Raw genomic sequence first — 26658 nt, forward strand, 5'->3', positions numbered from 1 at the left:
TACAGAAATGAAATTATCTTTATTTTATACAAAGATATGAGTTTAGAACACAAATGTTCTAATCAGTCTTAAATAGTAACAAAGTTCATAGTAAAACATTGATACCACCACATACTTCTGTTTGCAAGCTTGATACAATGGCCTTCAACTCATAGAATTATAGAAGGTTACAGCACAGAAGGAGGCCATTCGGCCCATCGAGTCCACGCCGGCTCTATGCATGAGCAATCCAGCTAGTCCCACTGCCTCACCCTATCCCCGTAGTCCTGCATATTTTTTCAATTCAAGTACTTGTCCAGTTCCCTTTTGAAGACCATGATTGAATCTGCCTCCACCACTCCCTCGGGCAGTGCATTCCAGATCCTAACCACTCGCTGTGTAAGAAAGATTTTCCTCATTACACCTTTGGTTCTTTTGCCAATCATTTTAAATCTATGCCCTCTGGTTCTTGACCCTTCCGCCAATGGAAACAGTTTCTCTCTATCTACTCTGCCTAGAGCCTTCATGATTTTGAATACCTCTATCAAATCTCCTCGCAACTTTCTCTGTTCCAAGGAGAACAATCCCAGCTTCTCCAGTCTATCCACGTAATTTAAGTCCCTCATCCCTGGAATCATTCTAGTAAATCTCTTCTGCACCCTCTCTAAGGCCTTCATATCCTTCCTAAAGTATGGTGCCCAGAACTGGACACAATACTCCAGTTGTGGCCGAACCAGTGTTTTATAAAGGTTCATCATGACTTCCTTGCTTTTGTACTCTATACCTCTACTTATAAAGCCCAGGACCCCGTATGCTTTTTTAACCACTTTCTCAACCTGCCCTGCCACCTTCAAGATTTATGCACATATACCCCCAGATCCCTCTGTTCTTCCACCCCTTTTAGAATTGTGCCCTCCAGTTTATATTGCCTCTCCTCATTTTTCCTACTGAAATGCATCACCTTGCATTTTTCCACGTTAAATATCATCTGCCATGTGTCTGCCCATGCCACCAGAGTGTCTATATCCTCTTGAAGTCTATCACTATCCTACTCACTGTTCACTAGCCTTCCAAGTTTTGTGTCATCCACAAATTTTGAAATTGTGCCCTGTACTCCCAAGTCCAAGTCATTTATCTTTATCAAGAAAAGCAGTGATCCCAGCACCGACCCCTGGGGAACACCACTGCACACCTCCCTCCACTCCGAAAAACAACCGTTCACCACTACTCTCTGTTTCCTGTCATTTAGCCAATTCTGTATCCATGTTGCTATTGCCCCCTTCATTCCATGGGCTGCAATCTTAATAGCAAGCCTACCATGTGGCACTTTATCTAACGCTTTTTGAAAATCCATATACACCACATCAACTGCATTGCCCTCATCTACCCTCTCTGTTACCTCATCAAAAAACTCTATCAAGTTGGTTAAACATGATTTGCCTTTAACAAATCCGTGCTGGCTTTCCCTAATCAATCTACACTCGTCCAAGTGACTGTTAATTCTGTCCCGGATTATCGTTTCCAAAAGTTTCCTCACCACCGAGGTTAAACTGACTGGCCGATAGTTGCTGGGTTTATCTTTACACCCTTTTTTGAACAAGGGTTTAACATTTGCAATTCTCCAGTCTTCTGGCACCACTCCCGTATCTAAGAATGTTTGGAAGATTATGGCCAGTACCTCCGTAATTTCTCCTCTTACTTCCCTCAGCATCCTAGGGTGCTTTCCATCTGGACCAGGTGACTTATCTATTTTAAGTACAGCCAACCTTTCTAGTACCTCTTCTTTCTCAACTTTTAGCCCATCCAGTATCTTAACTATATCTTCCTTTACCAAGACTCTGGCAGTATCTTCTTCCTTGGTAAAGACCGATGCAAAGTACTCATTTAGTATCTCAGCCATGCCCACTGCCTCTACGAGCAGATCTCCTTTATGGTCCCCATTCCGCCCCACCCATCCTCTTACTACCCGTTTACTCGAGCCTCCAAAAAGGTATTTGTGGCCAGATAACCATCCTGATGAACTTTGTGATGGGAATCTTCATCATGAGGTCAATGCAATTGCTGCAATTATTTGAGAGAGAACAGTAAATGACTCTTGTCCTTTCCACTTTGGAGAAATCAACTTACTCACAAATGGGTGATATTTCTAAATGTAACATAAGGTTGATACCTTAAAAGTTTATGTTGCTACAGGAGTGAAATTCCCTCTCTCATGCTAAATTTTAAAGTACTTCCAGTTAAAAGCCATATTCCAAAAGACAGTGGATGCCATGACGACCCCCAAGAAACTGAATATAGCCTTAAGAGGGGCAAGTCTAGGGAGTATTTTTTATTTACTTTACTACTATGTATATTAAAAAAGATAATTAACCTGCAAATTACTATTTTGGTGTTCTAGCATGAAAGCTTAATGTACTTTTATCAAATTTCTCTGCTATTTCAATGGAGGCATTAACTCATTAAATCAGACTAGCTCCCTGGCTGAGATATCAAAGAGAGGAATTAAGCATTCAGATGATAACATAGTCAGTGGTAATTTCTACCCTTGTTTATTAAAATATTGCATGACTTTCTTTTAAAATACCTTGAATATCAGATCAGGTTTCCTTGCTGCTGGTTGGCTCTGATGATATCACTGATGGGTTAATTCCTCACATGTCCCAGAGGAGCTCCACTGGTTGTAATAAAAACTGCATATGAACTGACCTGTGAGCTGACTGGAACTTCATGACCCCAGGAAAACATATTAGTGGCTAGGTATGTTGAGCTTTCCCTAATGCAATCAATGGAGCTGATGAGGACACCTTGCTTTGGTAACATTGTGGGCAGAGAGATATTCCCCATAGTGTACAATGGGGAAACACCCTCAGAAAAAATACTCCTCTTGGACTTCCCTTCCCTTTTAAATTGGTAACACTCTACTGCTCTGAGGTTATGCTTTAACTTTGCATATGTAATTTTTATAACAACTGTTGTGTTAATTTTACATACAAAGCTACATTTATAGATGGAAGAAAGGATATCTTGGGAAAGAATTCCACAATGATCTATTAGGGGAAAAATCTTACCTCATAAAGCATAACAGATAGTTTATTTGCATAACCACACTGAATCTTAAGTGCCATTGTGTTTTTCCTTGATCATATATGAAAATATTTCCACTGAAGAAGAGCACATTAAATCACTGCAACCACATGCATGATGGTGTTCAAGAGTCCATCAGTTAGGAAAAACAGGAAAAGAAATTAAAGGCCAGACTTTATTAATCTTTAAGATGAATCCCTATTAGTTTGCATTCAGTTATTAATTATTCATTTGATGAGTTTCACGATGCGAAAGATTGTTGCAATAATCTACACAAAAAAAATCAATTCTGACCAACTGTTATGATGTTTGAGCAAGCAACAAAAATCTAACATTCATAAGTCTTTATGTGCAGTTACTCCAGGGTGACATAAGTTGGATCTGTAGCAACTCCACAGTTGTTATCTTTCATGGACATCAGTACATAGCCATCATTACCCCAATACGTTGACCAAGAATTTTTAATGAGCCAGTACGACTGACCATTAAGTGTTCCATAACCAACAGCAAGCAGAGCATGATTCAAATCTTCCAGATTGTTTCCTAAAACAGCAACATCAAACCATTAAAAGACTTTCATGCAGTGACTCTGCTCCTTTGTATTTTACATTAATCTTGTTCTGAAGAATACAATAAAAAGCATGTCTGTGTCTAAATTGTTTTTAGCAATATGCATAATTTCATACTACAAACAACATTCTCAACCTTTTTTATACTCAGACACAATGCTGGCTATTTATGTTGATGGGAATACACAATATTAATAATTTGTTTTTTTTGGGGGGGGGAAAAGAGTGGAAAATCAGAGCAGCTGGTGCATTGATATTGTCCACCAAAATGGGACAAATTCCGTCAGATATCCAACCACAGTTTGTACTGGGAACATGAATAAATGAAAGCCAGCATAAAAGTGAGTGATAATTTTTCGAGTGAATCTAATCTCCACTTGCTACTATAAAATAGTGAAGGAGTGGTCTCTTAATCAAATCCCTATTTCTTAAATTTTTATTTCTTTTTCTGACTGAAATGACAGGGGAATGACCCTGCTCCCTGGTATCTGCCAATGCGACTCTAACAGGCCAATAGAAACTGGGACAAAGTAAGATTCTTCCTCCAATTTTCTCCTTGCTTGTAATCAGAAACTCATCAAGATTACGAACAATTAATTTGTGTCCACGCCATAGTGCATTCAAGCACAAAACCTCTGAAGTTCACTAAACCTATAATGGAACTATTTAGTAAAATTATGAATTAATAACTTAACTCTAATTTGCTGAGGACAGGTTAACTTGTTTGGTCACTAACAGCTACTAACATGTTTATTCAACCAACAGCAGCTGTTTCTAATTTAACATTTTTTTGCATCATCGGATCTGGCTACGTCCATTTCAGTCATTTGACTGGTTAGAAAAAATGGCTTTTGAGCTGGCTTTGAGCCAAAGAACAATTGTTTTTGGAAGTTACATCCACATCAACAGAAACCAGATGGAAGAAGAGTTTTTAGAAGTATTTTTTGAAAACTAGAGGGTTAGAGCAGATAAAATAGTGTAGATCAGAAAGAAAAAAGTGAAATGTTGTAAAGTCAAAATTATGAGAATAAGGAAGAAAACAGAACAAGCAGAAGTATATAATGTTTCAAATGTTTATTTAATATTTGGTTCTAAATTATTATTATGTACTTGAGAATCGATATAGCACAGTAGAAAAGCTAATCCTTACATTTGGGTACCTATTTTACTATATTTCTGAGTCAAAGATTTCAAATAGTTGGCCCACAGATATTGTCATTTCTTAAGAACTGACAGCAGTTTAAGGATTAATACTAACACACTATAATTACAATATGCAATACAGCACTAGTTAACTATATTCAAATGATAAACGAAGTTACATTTAACTGAATATTAAACAGTTTATTACAAAGAAAGGTTTTATCCTATTCCTTTCACTTGTACAATATGAAAGTTAGAATACTTACCACACTGTGGTTCATAATAAACCCCATTGCTGTAAAATTTGAAGGACTTGTGTGAAGCATCAATCCCAACAGCCACTGGTCCATTTTTAAAGATGGACATTTTTAAGGCTTCACTGTCTCCTGAAGTAACATTGGTGTAGCTCTTCAGCTTAGCTGTCAATGTTGACTGATTATAGTGGCAGAATCCATTCTAAAAATAAATACCAAGATAAAATATGATAGAAAATGAACTGAAAAAAAAATTGAAGTACACCATTAAAACAATCCTCTAGGCTTCGAATATCCTACTTGACATAGACAACACACCATTCCACATCTAGTTAATATTACTGAAGTCAAATTTCTTACCTTTGGTCTTCTCATTCTCTGAACATAAGATAAATGTGGATTATAAATTATGATTAAAACATTGTGCCTGTATGAGTATAATGTTCTTACTTGCTTTATGATTGGTCTATTCTAATCATATTGTATTATTGGTCATATAATTAGTAGGGGCCAGTCAATATTGATAAACTATCCAATCCTTTGATTCGATTCCAGCCTGTCACTCATTCTTTATAAAGTTCCAATGGAAGTTAAGCTCGTGGTGTAAATAAGTAAAGGTTTATTGAGTCGAGCATGTGTGTACCCTGAGCTCCTCAGGAATCACCCTATCATTCTCTTTTTTTGTAACTAGACACATAACCCAACTTTATTTCAAATATAGCAGACAGTCAAATCTGAACTGAAATGGTCTGAACTGGGGCCTAATTTGGGGTTCCATCAATAATTAAATTGAGAGGACTCAGGGTTGGTTGCTTGAGCCTGACTGCTGGGCAGTTTGTGTTCAATCTACTTAAGTGCATACTCTGGAGTTGCACACTAAAACTGTCCACTGATCATGAGAATAATGGGTCAATAGTGGTTGAATATTTTGCAATGTTGCAACAGAAACTTCCTCTCCAGTCGTGGCATCGATCGCTTTCACATAGCAACACAAAGAAATCTCTGGACACAAATACTGAGCAGGGTCATAGGGAACTCATGCAGTACACACACTGCATCTCAATGTGTCATATCCGAAATTTTATTCTGCAGATGTGAAAGATCATTGAACTCTGAACCGTACGAGTGAGACTAACTTTTTTCGGTTTAAAATTCTAACCTATTGTAACATTTCACTTTAAATGATTACACAACATAAGAATAAATGGCTTGGATATATTTCTTTGTGATTATAAATTTAATTCCTAAAATGGTAAATACTTATCTCCTGTTGATGAAAAGGGATTTTGAAAATGCCAAAGTTGCTGGAGCTGCACTATAAAAACTTCTTGCAAAATGTGCATCATTTGGTGAACAAAAGCAATGCGACTCACCACAAAGACAGCTTTTCTAATGTTGGGGGTGCAATGTTTCCGACCCCATTCACATGAGGAATCTCAGAGACTGATGAAATCATTCACAATCCACTGCGCGTTATCCCTTGACTTATGGATAACAAACTTGCTTAAAAAGGTGGAAAACAATGGATACTGATTAGAGGTGTAATGGAGGGCGGTGCGGGGGTGGAAGTACTATGTTGTGGCCAAACTGCACTTTGAGTTTTGCTCACTGAGAAATACGGGACACATTTGAACACTGGAATCAGAGCAGTGAAGAGCCACAAAGCTGATCCCTAAGGTCTGAGATACGAGGAAAGACTGAAGAGACCTGGAAAGCAGGCATCAGAGAGATGATCTTGTAGCAGTATATAAGATTGTTAAGGGTGTAGAAAAAGTCAATCCGAATAATATTGAATATAAAATTTCAAATGCGGTCTAAGGACTGCTCTACCCAAATGTCGAAAACTGTGTAATGAGCTTCAAACACTTTAGATTTGAATGCCTTATGTCTTTGCAAAAGTGAAATTCCTTGAGCTTCACAGTTAGCTCGCCTGGTTCCCAGATATAATGCCTGAATAACCTACAGTGTTACCATTTTAAACTTCCTTTAGGTGAATTTATTGAGCATGAGTTGAAATCCTATCATTCATGCATAGGTCAAGCTCACGTACCACAAAAGTATATAGAACAATTAATTCGGCAAATTAATTCCTTCCCTATGCTTTGGGAAGCCAAATGTAGCAGACATCTACATGATCCATGCCTGAATGGATCACTGTATCCACATAACAATTGGGCAGCAATACAGTGGATATTTCATTATATACAAACTCCCCTTTCTCAATCTATTCAGTGCTCCTGATTTACCACAATCTCATCTTGGCAAAACATTTACTGCATCTTTCATGTACCATAGAGTATCACCAACAAGAGTGCATTTATATAGCATCCTTAAAGTAGAAAAATGCCCCAAGGGATTGGAAGTACAGCTCAGGGTCAAATAAAACGTTACGGTTGCGAATAGTTTGGTTCAGCCCGAGACAGTGGCTGGGGAGAGGGTTGGAATCAGTGGTGAGGTGATGATGCAAGGTTGGAAAGAGAAACCATTGCTCGAGATGCTCTGGCTACAATTGGATAGGTAACAGTGCAGCCAAACGAGGTTAGGATGACCAACCAATGCAATGGCGGAAAGGCTTCAGAGGAAGATGGTAAAGTCATCACTTTGAAGGCTGCAGAAAAGTGGAGGAGAACAAAGAAGGGTAATTCACCATGGTCACAGTAACAGAGAATGTTGTTCATGAGTTTGGATTGTTTTAGTGCTTTGGACGGGGTGGAAATCTGATGGAGGGATTCAAGGGATAGATGGACACATATCTGGCAGGCGACAACACATTCAAGGACTTTGGAGACGAAAGGCAGGTTGGAGATGGGGTGCTAGTTTGCAACGACAGAGGGATCGATGGCAGTTTTTTTTTTTGAGGGGGGTGGTGACTACAGTTTTTAAAGGGGAGGTGACAGTGCCTGAGGAGATGGAATCATTTACAATGTCAGCTAGCATAGGGGTCAGGAAAGGAAGTTGGGTCCTCAGAAGTTTGGGGAATGGAGTTGAGGGAGCAGGAAAGAGCTCCCATGGACACGGAGCTCGGAGCAGGCATGGGGAGATGGGAGAGAAAATAGAGACAAATGGGGTAGATGGGAGGGAAGCTAGGGAGAGAAGGGGCTCAGAGTTAGGGTAAGGGTACTGGAGGGAGATATGGCTTGATAGGCAAGGGGAAGAGAGTCATTAGTAGAGGCAGGTGAATGGATGATCTCTACCTTAATGATAAAGAAATTTATGATTTCTTCACATTTGTTGTTGGAAGTGAGAGTGGAGGGCTCAGGGGACATGGGTTTAATGAAGCAGTTGGTAGTGGACAAAAAAAGACTGGGGTTATCTTTGACCTCCAGGATGATACTAGATAGTGGTTGATTTTGGCAGAGGAGAGTGAGATCTGGTAGAGCTTTGTATGGTCCAGCCATATTTGCAATGCATGACTAAGCCAGTTGTACACCAGATACATTCAAGTTTGTATCTCCTTAACTTGAGGGAGTGAAGATGGGTGCCATATCAGGGAGGAATGGCAGGAGATGCTCCTTAAAACCTACCGCTTTGACCAAGCTTTTGGTCATCAGTCCTAATGTCTCCTTCTTTGGGTTGGTATCAATTTGTTTGTCTGATTACACTCCTGTGAAGAGCCTGGAGATGTTTTATTGCATTTATTTAGCACCTTTAATGTAAGTTGTTGTTGTTATTATTATTATACGGGAGACAGTGGAGGTTTTTCTGGGGACAAAGGCATGGAAAGTGGAGGCGAGGGACTGGTTGAGCAAATCAACTGCTGCAGAAGTATTGTGGTGAAAGGAGGACCAAAGGTTAGGCAAGCAACATGGGGGATTTTTTTTTCAGGATCAGGTCCAGAAGAAAGAGGGATTGAAACAGGGTACAGAGATGTGGGTGGTGAGGGATAGAAGGAAGTGGTCAAAGATAGCCTTGTTGGTGATTGAGATCATGAAAGTAGAGGGATGGAACAGGAGATGGTGAAGTCCAGGTGGTAGCCGTGAACATGAGTAGGAGAGTTTTTATGGAGGGACAGGCTTAGGGAGAACAAGAGGGTGGTGAATTTGGAGGAGATGGTAAGGGGAATTGAGATGAAGATTAAAATCACCAAGGAAAAGGAGTCCCTCCATGCAGAGGCTGAGGGAGGAAAGGAGGAGGATATCTTGGGGAGAAACTCAAGGTGGGGCCTAGGGGTGGTAGACAACAAAGATTTTAAAAGGGAAGCAAGAGGTGTGAAAAAAACAGGGAGAGGTGCTCAAATGAGAAGTTTCATACTACCACGGCAGCAGTTTGGATGGGGCAAGTTGTATAAAGTATAGCCAGGTGCTCAACAAAACATCCTAGTCAAGTAACATCAGGAAGACCTCTCCCATGAGTCCAGGTGGTCTCAGATGCTATGGAAAATGGTATAATCTGAGAAAGTGATGCTCACATCCCTTACCAAATGCATTTCACTTCGGACCCTTTCAGCTGGCCAATACAAAGTGGAAGGTAGCACGGATCAACCACATGAAATTTCAGTACTGACCTGTCCCATGTAAGAACCATACGATTCTACATCAGCAATTCCACCATGTTTCATGATCCATTCAAATGTCTGCCACTCCAATCCTCCGTCGCAAGCACGGTTTCCAAAGCCCCAGGTACAATCCATCAACATTTGCTGTGAAAGTGGAATTAAATATCCTGTCTGAAAAGAAAGAGAGATGATGAGTGAGCTTAGTTTTGCAACTATGTTGTTGTTTATTCAAACATTGGCTTTCAGGATACATTAAATGAATCACTCCATTCTAGTGCTAACATTCGACTGCTTTAGGGAAACTGCAGGAATACAGGCACTGGTATTAAATTAACCTGTACTCAACAAAATTCATGTTAATTTTCATATAATAGTGTCTGTTCAGTAACACTTCCCAAATCACCCTCAAAAGAAGAAATTGAGGAACTCTCATCCACTCTCCTGTTAAAGTGAGGATAAAAAAGTAAATCAGCAGCTGCAATGAGGTAAAGTTAAGCAGCACAAGATTTACTTGAAGATTTGTCTATTAACCAGAAAAATAGGTTAACCGTCTCAGCAATTTTGATGATGCTAACAGATTCTATGCTTATGACACTAGGGAGATGAACAACTTAATAATTTAATTAAAACAGTGTACACATCAAGCAGTGCAGATTAATAGATTCTGAACAGTTCCGACTAAGGGTCGAAAGTCAAATTACTAACCTGTCTTGTTTTCTTTTCAGATATCAATTGGTTTGCTGTGTAATTCCATCATTTTCTGTTTTAATTTCAGATTTGCAGTTTTCTTTTCATCTATTTGGTTTCTCAGTGGCTTAATTACTCCAGTTATTTGTCAGCAGTGGTAAAAGCAGATTTACTTTACCAACATTTCTCTTTGCGAAAAATGAACACAGCATCTTAAAAAAAAAGGTAAGCTTTTTCTGGGTAGGTTTCCCCCCCCTTTTTTTTCTCATCCATCTGCCCTGATACCTAGAGGTGGGCGGGGGGGTGGGGGTGGGGGGAGGAGCAAACACATAGCCTACTCTCACGGTGTCACTGATATTCTAAGGGGGAGGTTGAGAGGTTGTACGGACTACTTAGGCTTGGATCTTCACTCATATTTTTCTGAGCGCCCACAGGGAGGTACCTCAGCTGCCTTTTTGTGCTTCCCTGCCTGACTTCGCTCAGATCAGGAGTTGAGCAGAGCAGGGCTTGTACCTGTGCTATCCCTGCTCTGTACTACTGAATGTCATTGCACTAATGTTCAGTGCCATTGTGCTGCTATAAAACCCATTCTAATGCATAGCCAACAAGCTGCATCAACAATCATTTCCTAAACACACAATTCACCTTTAGAAAGAGCGCGCCTTCCAAAACACCAGTTGCACCAAAACTCCAACAGGAACCACAAACAGCTTGATCTTTGACAGGGGTCACAGCTCCTGAGACACAAATGGTTCAAAATTAGGATCTATGCACATTTTTTCTTCAAATAATATGGACGATCTTATATAGACATAAAATTCTTTAATAACATGTCCCACTGCATTTGTCAAAAGTATTTTTATTGGTACAGAAGTTTGACAATTCTTACTACTTTAGAAGTATCATCGCTATTGGTTTCTGTTGGCATCGATGTATGTAAGGTTTCAATAAAAACAAACATTTCAAAATTGTGTTAAATGATACATGAAAATTAGCCCAAGTACACAAATGCTTGTGGATGCTGATTTGATATTATGCGACAAGAATCCAGGAATCAAATTAACTCTCCCTCATTTTTTGTGTCAGATTGTCCCAACAAGAAATTTTATTTTGCTTTTAATTAAAATATATGGCACCATATACACTGAAATTTAAGAAGCTATCACTGTTAAGTTCATATTTTATAATAAAGGTTAAAGAAGTGATTGACAAATATAAAGAAGCATTTATTTTTAAGATCAAACTTTTGTCTTCAGGCAGTTGGGGTCCCTTTCACAAACATCTGTCGTGTTAAGAATTTGATTTTTTTTTAAAAAGCAAAGATAGCCTCAAAAGGCCAAGTACTGCTGGTCTCCACCGGGGCCTCATCTCAAGGTCAGCTTGGTTCAGTGGGAACACTCTTGCCTCTGAAAATTGTAGATTTAAACACCACTCCAGGACTTCAGCACAATCTAGGCTGACACTTCAGTGCAGTACTGAAGGAGTGCTGCACTGTCAGAGTTGCCGGCTTTGGAAGGAGACATTAAACCAAGGCCCTGACACTTGCTCTAATGGATGTAAAAGATCCCATGGCACATTTTGAAAGAGGAGGGTGTCCGGGCCAATATTCATCCCTCAACCAACAGCACCAAAACAGGTTAACTCGTCATTCACCTCGTTCTTGTTCATGTGATTTTGCTATATGCATATTGGCTGCTGCATTTGCCTACATAATAACAGTGAATGCAGTTCAAGAATAATTCATGGGCTATGAAGTGCTTTGGGCTGTCACGAGGATATGTTATATAAATTAAATTCTTTCTTTCAGTAACTTATAATAGCCGAATAGCACCACCAAAGGAAATTTAATCGGTGTTACAGATGTTAGTAACATTTACCAATTGTAATGTTTACCAATGTCACAACTTTCAAGGCTTGCAAAAATGGAGGGGCCTGTAGTGAGTTGTTTGCATTCAAATTGCAGTCAAATACACAATTAGATAACACCAGTTAACTGGCAACAGTACCATTGTTTATCCATAACTAGTCAATTGAAACTAAATTGATTTTATTTGGTTTGATTTTATATTGAAGTTGACATTGATTTTCTCTAAAATGAGGTGAAAACATAATGGGGTCAATTTTCACATGGCCGAGCGGATGCGTTCGTGGCAGGGGGGCTCCTAAAATTGGGGATTCCTGGAGCCGGTCCAGAGCCCGGCTCTAACCCACCCACTTCCAGGTTCCCCAATGACGCAAATCGGTGTGTGCACAATCCCCGCATGTGGGACTCCCATCGGCAATCAAAGCCGGCGGGATCCCCTTAAGATCATTATCTAGGCACTTGAGGTTGTTTACAGACCTCATTAGTTGGAGATTTGAGGAGGATTCGGATTTTGGACTACCCAGAGCGTGTTTCCCATGCTGGCGGCAAAACTCCCTGTTCAAATAGGTGTGTTGCAGCCAGTGGCAGCTGCAAAGGTCCATTTAACAGGTGCAGGGTAAACCCTCATTCATTGCAGCAGGGCACTCTGTCACCTCAGACAAAGTTTTGCCTGCCACACCGTTGTCTCCACACTCCAAATTATTAAATCATACCCTAAACTCTGCTGTCCAAACACATTTACCTATTTTGTGGACCCCTTCACACTCACACCGTCAGGATGGGAGCTGGGGGACCATTGCTGCATTCGTCACTCCATTGGAGGACAAGCAACATCACCAGCCTCGCCAGGCATGCCGTCCACCTCCGCCACATGGAGCTACACAACACAGTGCTGTGCAACAGGCACCTGCACAAAGTAGTCGTGCAACTACACATACACTCACTGAAGAGTGACCCAATGGGTGGCATCAAGGGTGTTCATTGAGAACCTCCTGAAAGGGCATTATTGCACAAGCCAGTCAAGAATGGCCAAGACGTGGCAGTAGTGGTGACAATGTAATATGTAATGTGAGTTGATCAGAAGTCAAATATAAGTAAAAACCATGACAAACCCTCAAACACCCTTGTGCATCCCCTTCATGCTTATGACACATTTGCCTTACGCTTCCTACTACACATACGTGATGCATGCACTGTGGCTGCAGCACAGGTAGTGGCAGTTGGGGTGAGGCTGACCGTGAAAGAGATGCATGAGAGAGTGAGTATGAGACAGAGCCATGAGATTGTATGAGGATTGGGTTGAGTGGTAGGGGTGGGATTGAGTACTGGCCAGGTGAGTAAGTGCAGGTAAGATGAGGATGAGCTTTGAGTGGGTGTGAGGAGTGATGTGATAGAGTAGTGTTGGCAGTGCAGAAGGAGATGTGGGGTGGGGGCGGTGATGTGGCAGACGGAATGTAGGGGAATGAGTAAGTGTACTCACTTCGGCTGACCTACTTAGGTTATTGAAGCGCCTCCCGCACTGTATGTTGGTGATGTTGGTAACCTCCTCTGCCACCTCGAGCCAGGCCTTTGTGGTGGTAAAGACAGGCCACTTCCTCCCGTCTGCCGGGGAGAAGATCTCTGTCCTCCCCCCCCTCCTCACCCCATCTGGTAAGACCTGGAGTGAGGCATCATTAAACCTGGGAGCAGCCTTCCCCCTGGTCTGCTCCATGCTGTAATTTTGGCTCCTTTCTGCAGCATCAGTCAGTGGAGGACTGCCCCTTTAAATAGGGCTCCTCCAGCTGACAGCCTATGATGCAGGTGCGCAGTCCGCCCGCTGCGCAGCTTTCCAGCACGAAACCCGGAAGCCAAGGTAAGTGCCTTCAATTTACTTGCGATCGCGTGGGGAACGCACCGATTTCACTGGGCAGGTTACCCACGCGCCCAGTTGACCTCCCCACTGGAAACCCGCCTCCCTCCTAATATCAAGCCCAATAACTCAATGTTACATGCATGACAAGGTGTGTGGGAAATTCTGTACTCCATGTTTTATTATTAACAAAGTACACTGTGCAGTACAAATAGGATTTTTGTGGGGGTGAGAGGGTACAATTAGATGCATTGGAAATTTGTACCCTTTCTTAAGTCTAGAATAGGAAAACAAACATATTTAGTGAAACAATTGTGAATGGGTTGGTGTGTATGATAATGGTGGAATTGCAGCCTTCGGGACTGCTGGCAAGCAATGAACATCTAGGAGTAACAATAAGACAGGTTCTGTACATGGCAGTGCTGTTGAGGGGGGAAGTTTTGCTGTGGTGAAATTGGTAGCACATTGGATGGAAAAAGCTACATTTGAAGATGTAATCTAAGGCTTTATAAAATGACAGAGAGACTGTTGTCACGGTTTCACGTTAAATGAAGGAGTTACTGCTTAACAGCCAAGCATAAGGAGTTAGTAATGGAGAATTCTCAAAAAAGATCTATTTTAATACTGGTATAGGTTGAAAATAAAGGTCCAGCTAAATAATAACTGTGCGTACAAATTAGGTACTTAGTTTTTCAAAATTTCCTGCTGCTGCATCAGTGTTTTATTGCTACTGCACATTACCAGTTCTTCCTTTACATGGTAAATGGTCAACATGAACAGGAATCACAACAGTATAACTGGTAGGAAAGGGAAGGATAATCAGGTATCTTTGTACAACTAACTTTGAAATACAGGCTGTACAAAACTACAAAAGGGAGAAAAATCCTCTGTACATGACATTTATCCTACAATGTTGTGTACCGGTTATGATTTTACACATAGGATAAATGGAAAATGTAGATTTTCTTCCCTCAGGGTATATAAAAAAGTTACTAAATCTTGGAGCGGGAATGGGGCTGCAGGGGAGGGTAACATAAACTGGACAGTTCAAGTAAATCATTTTGGTACATTGTACATTCCTCACCACATTAATAACTTTTCCCTCCCTCAAACAAAATTACATACCGTATAACCTCCAGTCCATACTAGGAGGGACAACAACTGACATGTAACGCTCTGCAGGGAAAGGCTGTCCTTTGTTTACTATGATTCTCTTCAGCCTTCCTCTCATAGCTGCTGCCTCATCCACAGTTCGGTCAGCAAGGTGGTTAACTTCCATTTTATAGGTCAGGTTTGCCCGATTCATGGAATGGATGTACCTTAAAAAAGAAATAAAATTATTCACTTATGGAATAGACTACTACACAACACAGCAAGGGTGACCTGATTGAAGTATGAATGAGAAGAAAATTGAATTCTGATTCAACATAGCATTTGGGCTTAGCACCCAGGCAGGAGGGAGAAGAAATAACAGACCCTGAACGTGGACCAACACAATGTGGTGAGCTACTAGGTACAAATGGCCTCATCCCATGGGTAGTATCGGTAAGTAAACATTACCGATGCAGATTTCAACAATATTGGACTGTCATAAAGGTGTCGGCAGTACTGTTATGACTAAATGCGTTACTCTCTTCAGAATAAGTTATGCAACAACTGTACATCGATCAATCGTAGACACATGGTATACAAACGGACTAGAAGGATCCACTTCTCAATTTATTCTCGGGTTCCTCCAACTCCAACTGCATCTTGGCAGTTCAGTCATCCAACAGTGTGTTTACACATTTGCATGGAAGTGGAAAAATGAAAGTTGAACAGCAGCTGGCTTTATTCATGGCTCCACAGATCAAATCTATGACATCAACAGCTCAATTGCATTTGTTGTGACTATTATAAACTGAAATAAAATTAATGGTAATTACTCAAAATTTCAGCTCCAGTAAGAGTAAACTAGCTGTAAGCTTAAAAGATCGAGTCGTGTTTTCAGCTTACTATGTTATGTTACATCCTTCTCAGATGGGGAAGATACATTTTGAAACATATCTATATATTAAAGTGTATTACATCTTTGTCCCAGGCTAGGCACATGGGTCGGACACTATAGAAGGATCTTTTATACTGTCTCATCACTCTGCATCTACATGTCATCTTGCTCAGTGATAGCATTTTTGCCTTTGTCAGAAAGCCATGGGTTCAAGCCTGATTATGGGCTTGAGCAGATACTTCGGTGCAGTATTGAAGGAATGTTGTATTATTGAAAGTGGCACTTTTCAGATGAGACATTAAATTGAGGCCCCATCTTCTTGCTGATGTGGCCTTTAAAAGATCCCATGGCACTATTTGAAGAAGAGCACATAGTTCTCCTGGCCAACATTCCTTCCAAACCCACAACCACCAGAAACAAATTATCTGGTCCTTCATTCATTTATCATTTGTGAGATCTCGCTGTGTTCAATATTAAATCAGTGTTTACCTGCATAACAATTGTAATTGCACTTTAAAAGTAACCCATTGGTTGTAAAATGCTTTAGGATGTCATAAGAAGCTATATAAATATAAGTAGCTTCTTTAACCTTGTGTTGTGTTGGATCTTTGTTGAAGTAGGTGTAATAAATTGCTGCTCAGGAGAGAAGCAGATCTTTGGATTATATTCTATTAATAGTCTATTAACCCTGAGGGATATGATATTTCTTCCTCTGAACTGATTTCAGAAATGTAACCAGTCGGATCCTATACTAATGCTTGCATTTATTTAGTGCCTTTCATGTTTTAAGCATCACAAAGGATGTTTACACAATGGATCACTGTTTAATGTGCAGTGATTGGTTTTATCCATTTTGCAAGTTTATTTAGAATTAGAAATGCAATCAAAGCAGGAATGATCATCAGTATTTAGAATTTCAATAGTGTGATAAGTCCCACGGATCAATTTGTTTTCCCCTTGGAACTTCCAAAACCAGATTGTTTGATTAGTAGGATAATCAAAATTCAAGAAGGAGCTAAATGTGAATCTCCAAGACAAAAAAGTTAACTGGATAAACTTTACTTGGCCCATCACCACCATCAAAAGTAATGGCATTCCCTGATGCCATGGTCAGCTTTACCTCATGTTGTGAGTAAAAGTGATTCTTCTAAACTCATGCTCCTTGTCATCTTTCTCATAGTCCCTCTCAAATTCCTCCTTGTAATGCTGGAACAATTGATAACCCCTGTCTTCTTTATCTGTGGTAACTAAATCCTGAATGGGATTGGCCAAAATTCTGTGTTCCGCTCCATGACCGGGGAAACCTTCACAAGACAAACCTATAAGAAACAGATAGCTGGATAAATAAATATCAGTACAGGTTTCTAGCATTCCTGGTATTTTTATTAGAATAAGTATGGCAAATGCCATTCGTATGATCTACATTAGGAAGTCACAAATATCACTCTGTATATTAAAGTTTTGTGACTGTATAATTGTAGCCTCTTTGTTTGCTTTTTGATAAGGTAATCAGTTTGACAGCTTAGTATTTTACCTTGTTCAGATTCCTTGTGACATATAAAATACCCAACAGTATTTCCAATAAAATACCCAACAGCAATTCCATCTGTACCCAAATAAAATCCACATCTCCCCATTTCCAGTCTTCTCCTTTCATTTACATCGCTACTGAAGTTGTAGAAATGTTCAAGTTCCTAGGTTGGTTCTTTAGGTATCTCACACCTCTACGTGCAGATATTAAAAATGTATGTCCCAGCTTTAATTTCTGATAATCAGTGCTGATTTGAACCATAATTTTACCTTCAAAATCATGTTCCTTTTTTCTTCCCAAAACTATATTGTTTTGTGAACCATTATATACCACCTTTACAAGGAATCATTCCAACAGTAACCTTTTTAAAAGCTTCAGAATTAAAGGCAAATTATCACTAATTTTTGAAATATTTCTTAAGTCCTGATACAAAAGAGGAGCTAACCTGGAGTTACTGATCTCTCCCTCTTAGGCAGAGTGAGCTGCCAATTTAGGCCAGCATTAAAAGCAACCAGAGCTACTCCAAGATGTGTTACTTTATTACTTCATGGTTTTTAAAGAATACAGCAGGTCACCTTTCAATTTCTACTGATCAAAAAAGATGGTTGAGATAATCAGTAGAAACCGACTAAAATGGAAGGTTGAAAAGCAACACGCTGTACAGTTTGGATATTTATGCATAGAGGTTAACCTTCTCCAATTTTAGAGTAATGCAAACAGGAAGGGTAATTGTAGGCCCCAATCACATACATCAGTGATACCATCACTTGACATCTGAGTTGTATCTCAGCTACCACATGTCCAAAATGGGAAACTGTTCTCAGCCAACACCAACATCTTCGTGATCACCTGTAACAATCTGTCAAAAGCTTTACCTTCAGGAAGTTTGTAGATATTTGGGTCCACATCATGGTGCATATTCTCATAATCTACTTCATATTTGTCATAATGTGAGCCAAGCAAAGTGTTGAATCCTTTCATTTCATAATGGACAGGAATGGGATCATTTGTTGAATTAGCGATCCAAATGGTGTACGTGTTTTTCTTTTTATCCTCATAAGTAATATTTTGCCATACAGTGCAATGTTGCTCTTTATAGTCCTCTTCCTTTATGAACTAATAAAAATTGACATTAAAATAGATTGTCAGACCAAAAATGCTGAAATTAATTTCTCTTTTCTTTTCAGTATTTATCAGTAGAACCTGAATCACCTGCATTCCCTTGTTCAACACTCAATTGCTTATTTGAGATTTTTCACAGGAATCAAAAGACCAGCTGACCACACTGAAGAAAATAGCTTTTACTGCTTAGCTGGTTAGCCCTGATTCTTGGGCAATCCAGAGACAATTGTTTCACCTGTGCTAATACTAATCTGCCTACACGAGCACCAGGAGTGCCAAGCATATAGCATATTAAAAATGCCAGTGAGCGGAGGTGGTTATTGTGCATGCAGATTGGCGTTAGAACAGGCAGAACGACACAGGTGGGTGGACAGATATTGCACCACTGAGAGTCAAGTGGGTGAGTTCGCTTCTGATGTGTTACTCAGTGTGTGAGCAGAGCATGCTGTTCAATTAAGACAAGGGGCATGATTTCAGCCTGGAAATGTGGGTGGGTTGGGGGCAGGGGGCAGGGGGCAGTAAAAATTGCAAAAATCTAAAACCCACCTCCAACCTTCCCATTTCCCGTTTTTACGGGGGCAGGACAGCCGGTGGGCAACCAACCTGCTTTTAAGAGGCAAGTTGGGCATTAAAAGCTTTTAAGGAGGCTGCAAGCCTCCATTTTCAAAGCTTTTTTGATTTTCGCCTCTGGGGGCCGGGATTCCTGGGCCTTCTTCTTCACGCCACGTGAGAGGAGGCGAGAAGGCTCGAAACTGCAGGTAAGTGCCTTTATAGCACAGCTTGTCGGCCCGGAGGGGCAGGAGTGTTTCCCCCAGGCCCAACAAACATACCTGCAGTGACCACCCCCACGATCGCCGACCTCCCCGCCCCCAATGATTGCCAACCCCAACGATTGCCGACCCCCGCGATAACCCCTGATCCCACCTCCCCCGCCGGTGACTGACGCTCCCCCCCCCCACCTCCATGATCCTCTATCCCCACTCCTAATGACTGACTCCTGATCCCCCCCGATGACTGATCCCCGATTCCCCCCCCACGATGATCCCCGCTGACTGACTCCTCCCCCGATGACTGCCTCCTAGGCCTCCCCATGCCCCCATACCCTCCACATCCATCCCATTTAACACTTACCTTGACACATCCTCTTCCTCCATCCGACTAAGAGCCAGCCTGTCAATCAGGCCGGCCTGTAGGGCGGGAAACCGGCAAAAAAAATGGCGCCCTTACGGCAAAATCGTACGGACGTCTGGGAAACCCGTACCTCCGGGTTCCCCCCCCCTTGCCCAGCTCCAGGCTAAAATTACACCCAAAGCATGGATCTCCTTACGTTTTGTTTCTAGAGAAGTCAAAAGGAGATTTGAGAAGAAACCGAATGTAAAGAAAGCCTCATTATATATAAAAGGCTTCCGCTCTCCCTGAACAGCTGATCAGTATGCGCCTCATTCCAGTGGAACCCCAATAATTTCATTGATAAAATAGAATATATACATTTAATATTGGGGCTAAGCCATACTTGGGACAAGATATAAACCATGCTCATGCTATACTATACTTGGCAGTAGAGTATAATTTGATGCAAATGCTAGATACCAAAATAGGAAAATCTTCCTTTCTCTGGCACTCACATCCTTCACCTGAGAGGAAAGGAAAATAAAAATCTATCCATAAAACTTAGAATCATGAATAATGCACTGACCTGTTACTTGTGACATCTGATGAACAAAAGGTTTGTATATGAATAAGCAAAAGGCCAAAAGTTTGAAGCAGGACTGGTACATGTACCAAAATTACCAAGAAATAGATTAAAAGGGCATAAAGAAAAGCATTCATCTCAAGTGAAGGTGACATCATTTATTCAAGAAATTGAATCCCTATAATTATGGCATAAAGATAAACAGAACTTAAAACACAAAGTAGTCTAAAGTGTATTCACACATAATATGTTGATTACAAATCTGTTCTAACATGAGCTACATTATACACTGTGAAATATAATACCACATACTGTGAAATGTAATATCACACAAGTAAAATGAAGAGCTGCACCAATACAGACTTAAAACAAGCAGGTGGATGACAAGAAATAATAGTGGCATTTAAATTCTGTTTTTAGTGTTACAAAGGAAACATTCAAACTGGTGACATTTCAGAAGTGCTAACCAGAAGAACTAAACCACTTCCTGCAGAAAGTTTATGCTGATACAATGGCCACGCTATTATTTGTGGCCTACACTTAGGAATATGAGTAAGCCATCCAGCGTCCACAGCCTTTTTGGGAGAGATTTCCATATTTCCACTACCCTTTGCGTGAAAAAGTGCTTCCTGATTTCAATCCTGAATGGCCAAACTCTAATTTTTAAGATTGTGCACCTTTGTTCTGGATATCCCCACTGGAGGAAATAGCTTCTCTGGATCTACCCTATCCAAGCCTTTTATAATTTTAAAGACCTCAATTAAATCACCCATCAACCTGCTAAACTGAAGAGAATACAAGCCAAGTTTATTCAATCTGTCCTGATAATTTAACCCTTTAAGCCCAGGTCTCATTCTGGTGAATCTGCGGTTGTACCCCCTCCAAGGCCAATACATCTTTCCTGAGGTTCAATGCCCAAAACTGAACACAGTACTCCAGATGGGGTCTGACCAAGGCTCTGTACAACTGAAGCGTCACTTTTGTATTCCAAGCCCCTTGAAATATAGGCCAATATTATCCTTTTTGATTACTTTTTGTTCCTGTGCACTAGCTTTTAGTGAATTGCATACCTGGACACTTAAATCTCTTTGCTCCTCCACAGCTTCTAGTCTCTCATCATTAAGAAAACATTCCAATTTTTCTTTCTCTGATCCAAAGTGGATGACCTCACACCTCCCCACATTGAATTGTATTTGCCCCTAAAACAGGCGTTAGACCCCGTGAATATGTAAATTAAGAGCCTAACGCCTGCTGAGAACCCCTTTTAGAAATTTGTCTCTAATGAGCAGGACAGGCTTATATATTTTTGTATATCCTTTATAAATTCTTATGTCCACATTAATAATGGAAACTGCCTATGATGTAATTTCACCCTCCTGCCAGTGGTGCTGCTGCAGTCCCTCCACTTAGGGGAGGGGTAATTATGGCCTGACAAGTATTACATAGGCAATTTCCATTATAAAATATGGAAATGGGAATTAATAATGGAAAAAATTGACAGGAATTGTATACAGGCATAAGATTTTTAATATATTACCAGTTGATCTTCCATGGAATTGCACATGATGTTGCAAAATATAGTCTCTCTCCTTTACCTCTCTCTGCTGTCTTCATGTTGGTTTTCTCTCTCTTTCTCTTCTCTCCTTCTTCCCCTTCCCAATTCTTTTTGCTTCTCTGTCATTTTTTCTTTCCTTTTGGATGGGAGGTGGAGGATATTGGGTGGTATGGCATGGTGAGACAGGGAAAGGAGTTACCGATGGCTGCAGGCTGAATTTGGGGTTGGGGGGGTGTGGTCAGAGAAAATGGGGCCTTCAGAGACTCTCTTCCCATCTACTTCCCCGATCACTCATGTTTTCTCCCACCCCATGCTCCCATGGTGTCTCATACCCCTTCCTACCATACCCTCACTACCCCACTCTTTTCCTCTTTGAACTACCTGTTCAACCCCTTTATGTTCCCCTTCCCCTAGCTATGTTACCTACTTTTAGCACTTCATTTTTCTTGGTATTATTCTCTTGCCTTTATATTTCTTTTGTTTCCTTTTTCAAAATCTCATTCAAACCTTAATTCTCACCTCAATTCTAAAATTTAGTAAGTGTTACAACATCCTTACCTCAAAGCCATTCAAACTTGGAAAGACAGACTGTGGAAGGATGGGATCATCAATTGTTCCATTTACTTGGAAACATTTGATAACATTCATCTCAGTTTCCGTAGTCTCTGGAGAAATCTTGTAACTAATTCCAGAAGGCTTTTCAAATCCATGCTGCAGAGTTACAACCTGACCTGTAAGATTGGAAAGAATCCATTTATAACTATTTAAGCTTTGAATCAAAAGTAGTAAGAAGAAATGAGCAGATCACTATCAGGTCTATCACTTGCATATACTAAACTTCCACCTAGAAACAATATAGGTCTTATGAATCTTCACAGTGGTATCTTGGGGCATTAGAACAATATAACAAGTGGCTACACTTCAATAGTAATTAATTGACTGGTAGATCATAAACCCATTTATACTTGAACTTGGCATGATAAAATCATTGACTGCAGAAACTGTCGAATTAAACCTGACAATTACTGAAAATTGCATCATGGCTATTCACTCGGAATTCCAGGGTTTTAAACAAACTCATTGAGTGAGGCCTGAATGACACTGATTTTACACTACATTTTCTTCTCTTTATAAAATTCTCCATCTCCCTATGTCATTCATCAAACAAGAAGTTGAGCAGGCAACTTACTCCCAAGCCTTTGTCAATGCGGTTCTGGGAACCTGTGTGAGATTGGCCAAGTTGACTTGTCCCTTAATTTTCCCTTGTCAGGAAGCAACACACTTCTTTTTGCCAGATACTTCCCCTGACAATACAGCGAAGATTGTGGAGAATAGGATACAAGTGCTATCTTATGCTTAAAAATGGCCACTGCTTGCTGCTACTGCAATATTTTAAAAACAATTTTACCCATTCGCTGGCACAAATTGGTAGGTTTTAATTAAACAATCTCCAGATGGCCAACAACTTTGGTACAATTGTGCGTCAAGTTCAACAATTCTGCTGTTAACTAATTCCAGAATACAGCAACATTCTTTAAATCTGCAAAAAATAAAAACTTTGTAGTAAGAGTTCTCAGTCAGGCAGCTCCATATCTTTAACATTATACATGAGTAGATTGGAACTAAAGGGGGCAATAACCTTGTTAAAGAAACAGCTGGCTGTTATCAGGAATTTAGTCCCATTAAAATCATAGGAAAAATCCAACTGTGACAAATTTGCTCTTAATTGCCACATAAACTAATGTCTCATTAACTCAAACAATAAGTTAACCCATCAGGATGAAACCTATACCATGGTAATAATCAATGCGGCTGACATTCCCAGAAAGGTTGTACCAAGCTTCAAACGGTTCTTCAATCTCAGCATATGGCAATGATAGAATTCCTGTGAACAGATTTTAAAAAGTTACTTTACCTTTACAGAAAAAAAAAATATTTCTTACAACTGGAAGAAATTCAATATCCCACACTTCTAAATATACATTCACAATGAAGAAGGGGCATTTTAACATAGATAAATATCTTTCAAGATATTTTTTCTTTTTATGAGGGAATATTCCATCTACTTTAAGTATTCATTTTCTGGTTTCTGCATGCCATTTGTCTATTGCAAAATGATGACCTATTCCAATACCATTCTAAACTGGCTGTGAAGGTGGTCAGGGGAGTAGTCTGGATTGACTCTCCTTCCCTGTGGCTTCTGCAGAACACTTACATTCAGCAACAAACCTGAGATTGGGAACTCAGTGATGTGGCAGATCAAGGTGCATACTTATATCCAACACTAATCCTTGATACTCTGAGACATACGACCATAATGTCTCAAGACATTTTACAAGGTTTGCATGAAATGGATTGTACAAAAACCCAATCAAGTTCTTATTTGATCTACCATTCCACTGGAATAAAAAATAAATGAAAGTAAAAGAAATGTATTGTCAAAGTCATGATACAGGTGCAGCACCTATTGCACCACAAAACATCTAGACAGTTAGTATTACAGAAACATGGTGTTCCAAAATATAAACCTACTAAACAAGCAAACAGCTGCAGTAAACCAACATTACTGTTTAAATTCCTTTAAATCTATCAATAGTTGACAATATTAGTGATAACATATGTTTTTGCCGGTGTTGCATAAATATATGTTTTCATACAGGACTAAAACCATAATTACAGCCTTGGAGCTGTAATGACAGAATGCAAAATTTTCCCACCTCGATACTATTTGAACAATTTTGTATTTTATCCCAAGAGATTGATCCCTTTTAGTTGCCCTTATATCACAGAGCAGAACAACATTCACACAATGCTCAAGATTGATGCCAAGATGAGCGTAGTAAATCTTTCAGCAAGGGGATGGTTTAAATATGTATCCCACTAGCACAATGAACAAAACATTAAATCAAATAAAAGAGGAAGATCAGTCCATGGTCTAAATGGAGCAATAGGATTAAAGAATGTTTAGGACCCATTAAAACATCTCTCTCACACACGCACACTTTCAAGAATTATTGAGACTTAGAAAGGTCATTTGGTAATTCAATTTACATCCAATCCGTAGTGTTGGGCAGATGCAAAGAAAGAAAACAGCATCGTAAAAATTAATCAGAAATTTTGAAAATATACAGCAGGTCCATCTGCATCTGTAAAGTAAAAATACCCTTCTTTAGAACATTCTGATGAAGGATCTACACATGAAGGTTAAACTATCTTCATTCATCACAGATGCTGATGAACCTGTGGTGTACTTCCAGCATTTTTTGTTTTTACCTTACTTTCCAGAATCTCCAGTTTTATTGTGTTTGTCTCCAATATCACTATCATACCTGAAACATGGTAGACGTCTGCAAATGTAGGTGCTTCCATCCAAGGCTTGGCATCAAAGACTAAGGAGGAAAATATATTTAACAAAAACAATTACACAAACATATGATGGTGCAGTTTGGTACTTTAAAATCGATTTATTGCATTTTTCTGTTTACCTGAATTCAAGTTGGAAACAAGCTAAATAACACTGAAATTGAATAAAGAGTTTCCATAATGTAACAAAATATATACACAGGCAACTATACAGATTTATAACAGTGAGTCTTCAAGTATATGTGGACACATAGGGATACGTTACAATCACTGTACACTAGCTATATTATAATCGTTATTAAATATGCGAAAATACAGAAAGGTACAAGTATTACTCGGTATTGAGCTGTAATTCCCCCTTCCCGGAAAACCACTACTCCTACCTGGAAAGTAACAACTGTACAAAACGACAAATAAAGAATAAATTGCACCATTACAAATTCGGGAATTATTGATGGTTAAATTTAGATATACATTGTCTCATTCCAGACAGCAAAAAGTCAAACTGCTCCATTTAGGGCTGTCTATTTCAAGCAACAATCACAGATTTAACTTTTCATCATGATTATTATTAGTTTTAATCAAGACTGGGTATCAAACTAGCAGTTGGCGTTGGTGTTTTATCCTTTCACGAAACCCCAATAATACAGTAAATGCATAATCACAGTCGTTGCTTGTTTTCAGTACCTGAGACGGAGCTCAGGAAGAAGATGCTGAGCCAGCGCCCCGCGAATCCCATTTCTCCGCTGCGACACCTCTCTGCTCAGCCTCTTCTCAACTCAATTGTATGAATTAGCGCTGCGCAGCAATCGCAGAGTGGGCGGGTGGTCAGCTCTGGTGAGGGACGGCGCTTATGTCAGGTTTTGGTGAGAACTCACAAAGTCGGGCTGGAACTGTGTAACTGTGACAGTCACTGGGGAGGAAGAATCTGCCGGTGAGAGGCTGGGTGTGTGATACAGGGCAGCTCTGAATAAAACTGGACCACATTCACATAGCTAATCTCACAACAAAAGCACGCAAAGGTCCATTTTTTAAATTCGTTCATGGGATGTGGGCGTCGCTGGCGAGGCCAGCATTTATTGCCCATCCCTAATTGCCCTTGAGAAGGTGGTGGTGAGCCGCCTTCTTGAACCGCTGCAGTCCGTGTGGTGAAGGTTCTCCCACAGTGCTGTTAGGAAGGGAGTTCCAGGATTTTGACCCAACGATGATGAAGGAACGGTGATATATTTCCAAGTCGGGATGGTGTGTGACTTGGAGGGGAACGTGCAGGTGGTGTTGTTCCCATGTGCCTGCTGCCCTTGTCCTTCTAGGTGATAGAGGTCACGGGTTTGGGAGGTGCTGTCGAAGGAGCCCTGGCGAGTTCACACTGCAGCCACAGTGCGCCGGTGGTGAAGGGAGTGAATGTTTAGGGTGGTGGATGGGGTGCCAATCAAGCGGGCTGCTTTGTCCTGGAATGGTGTCGAGCTTCTTGAGTGTTGTTGGA

The 26658-nt window shown here is 40.2% G+C and overlaps 1 protein-coding gene across 1 annotated transcript; it reads right to left on the bottom strand.

Moving 5' to 3' along the window:
* LOC137342641 (digestive cysteine proteinase 2-like) lies at positions 1 to 25978 on the bottom strand. The gene is made up of 11 exons (XM_068006676.1): positions 25863 to 25978; positions 25142 to 25201; positions 23605 to 23697; positions 22371 to 22543; positions 18318 to 18558; positions 17032 to 17230; positions 15050 to 15243; positions 10857 to 10948; positions 9534 to 9695; positions 5042 to 5231; positions 1 to 3606 (listed from the first exon to the last, which is right to left on the bottom strand). Exons 1-11 carry the CDS (start codon positions 25912 to 25914, stop codon positions 3419 to 3421), a joined length of 1644 nt encoding a protein of 547 aa, XP_067862777.1. The 5' UTR covers positions 25915 to 25978; the 3' UTR covers positions 1 to 3418.
* Between the last annotated feature and the right edge of the window lie 680 nt (positions 25979 to 26658).

The sequence above is a fragment of the Heptranchias perlo genome, chromosome 26 (assembly GCF_035084215.1).
Source record: "Heptranchias perlo isolate sHepPer1 chromosome 26, sHepPer1.hap1, whole genome shotgun sequence".
In the NCBI taxonomy this organism is placed as follows: domain Eukaryota; kingdom Metazoa; phylum Chordata; class Chondrichthyes; order Hexanchiformes; family Hexanchidae; genus Heptranchias; species Heptranchias perlo.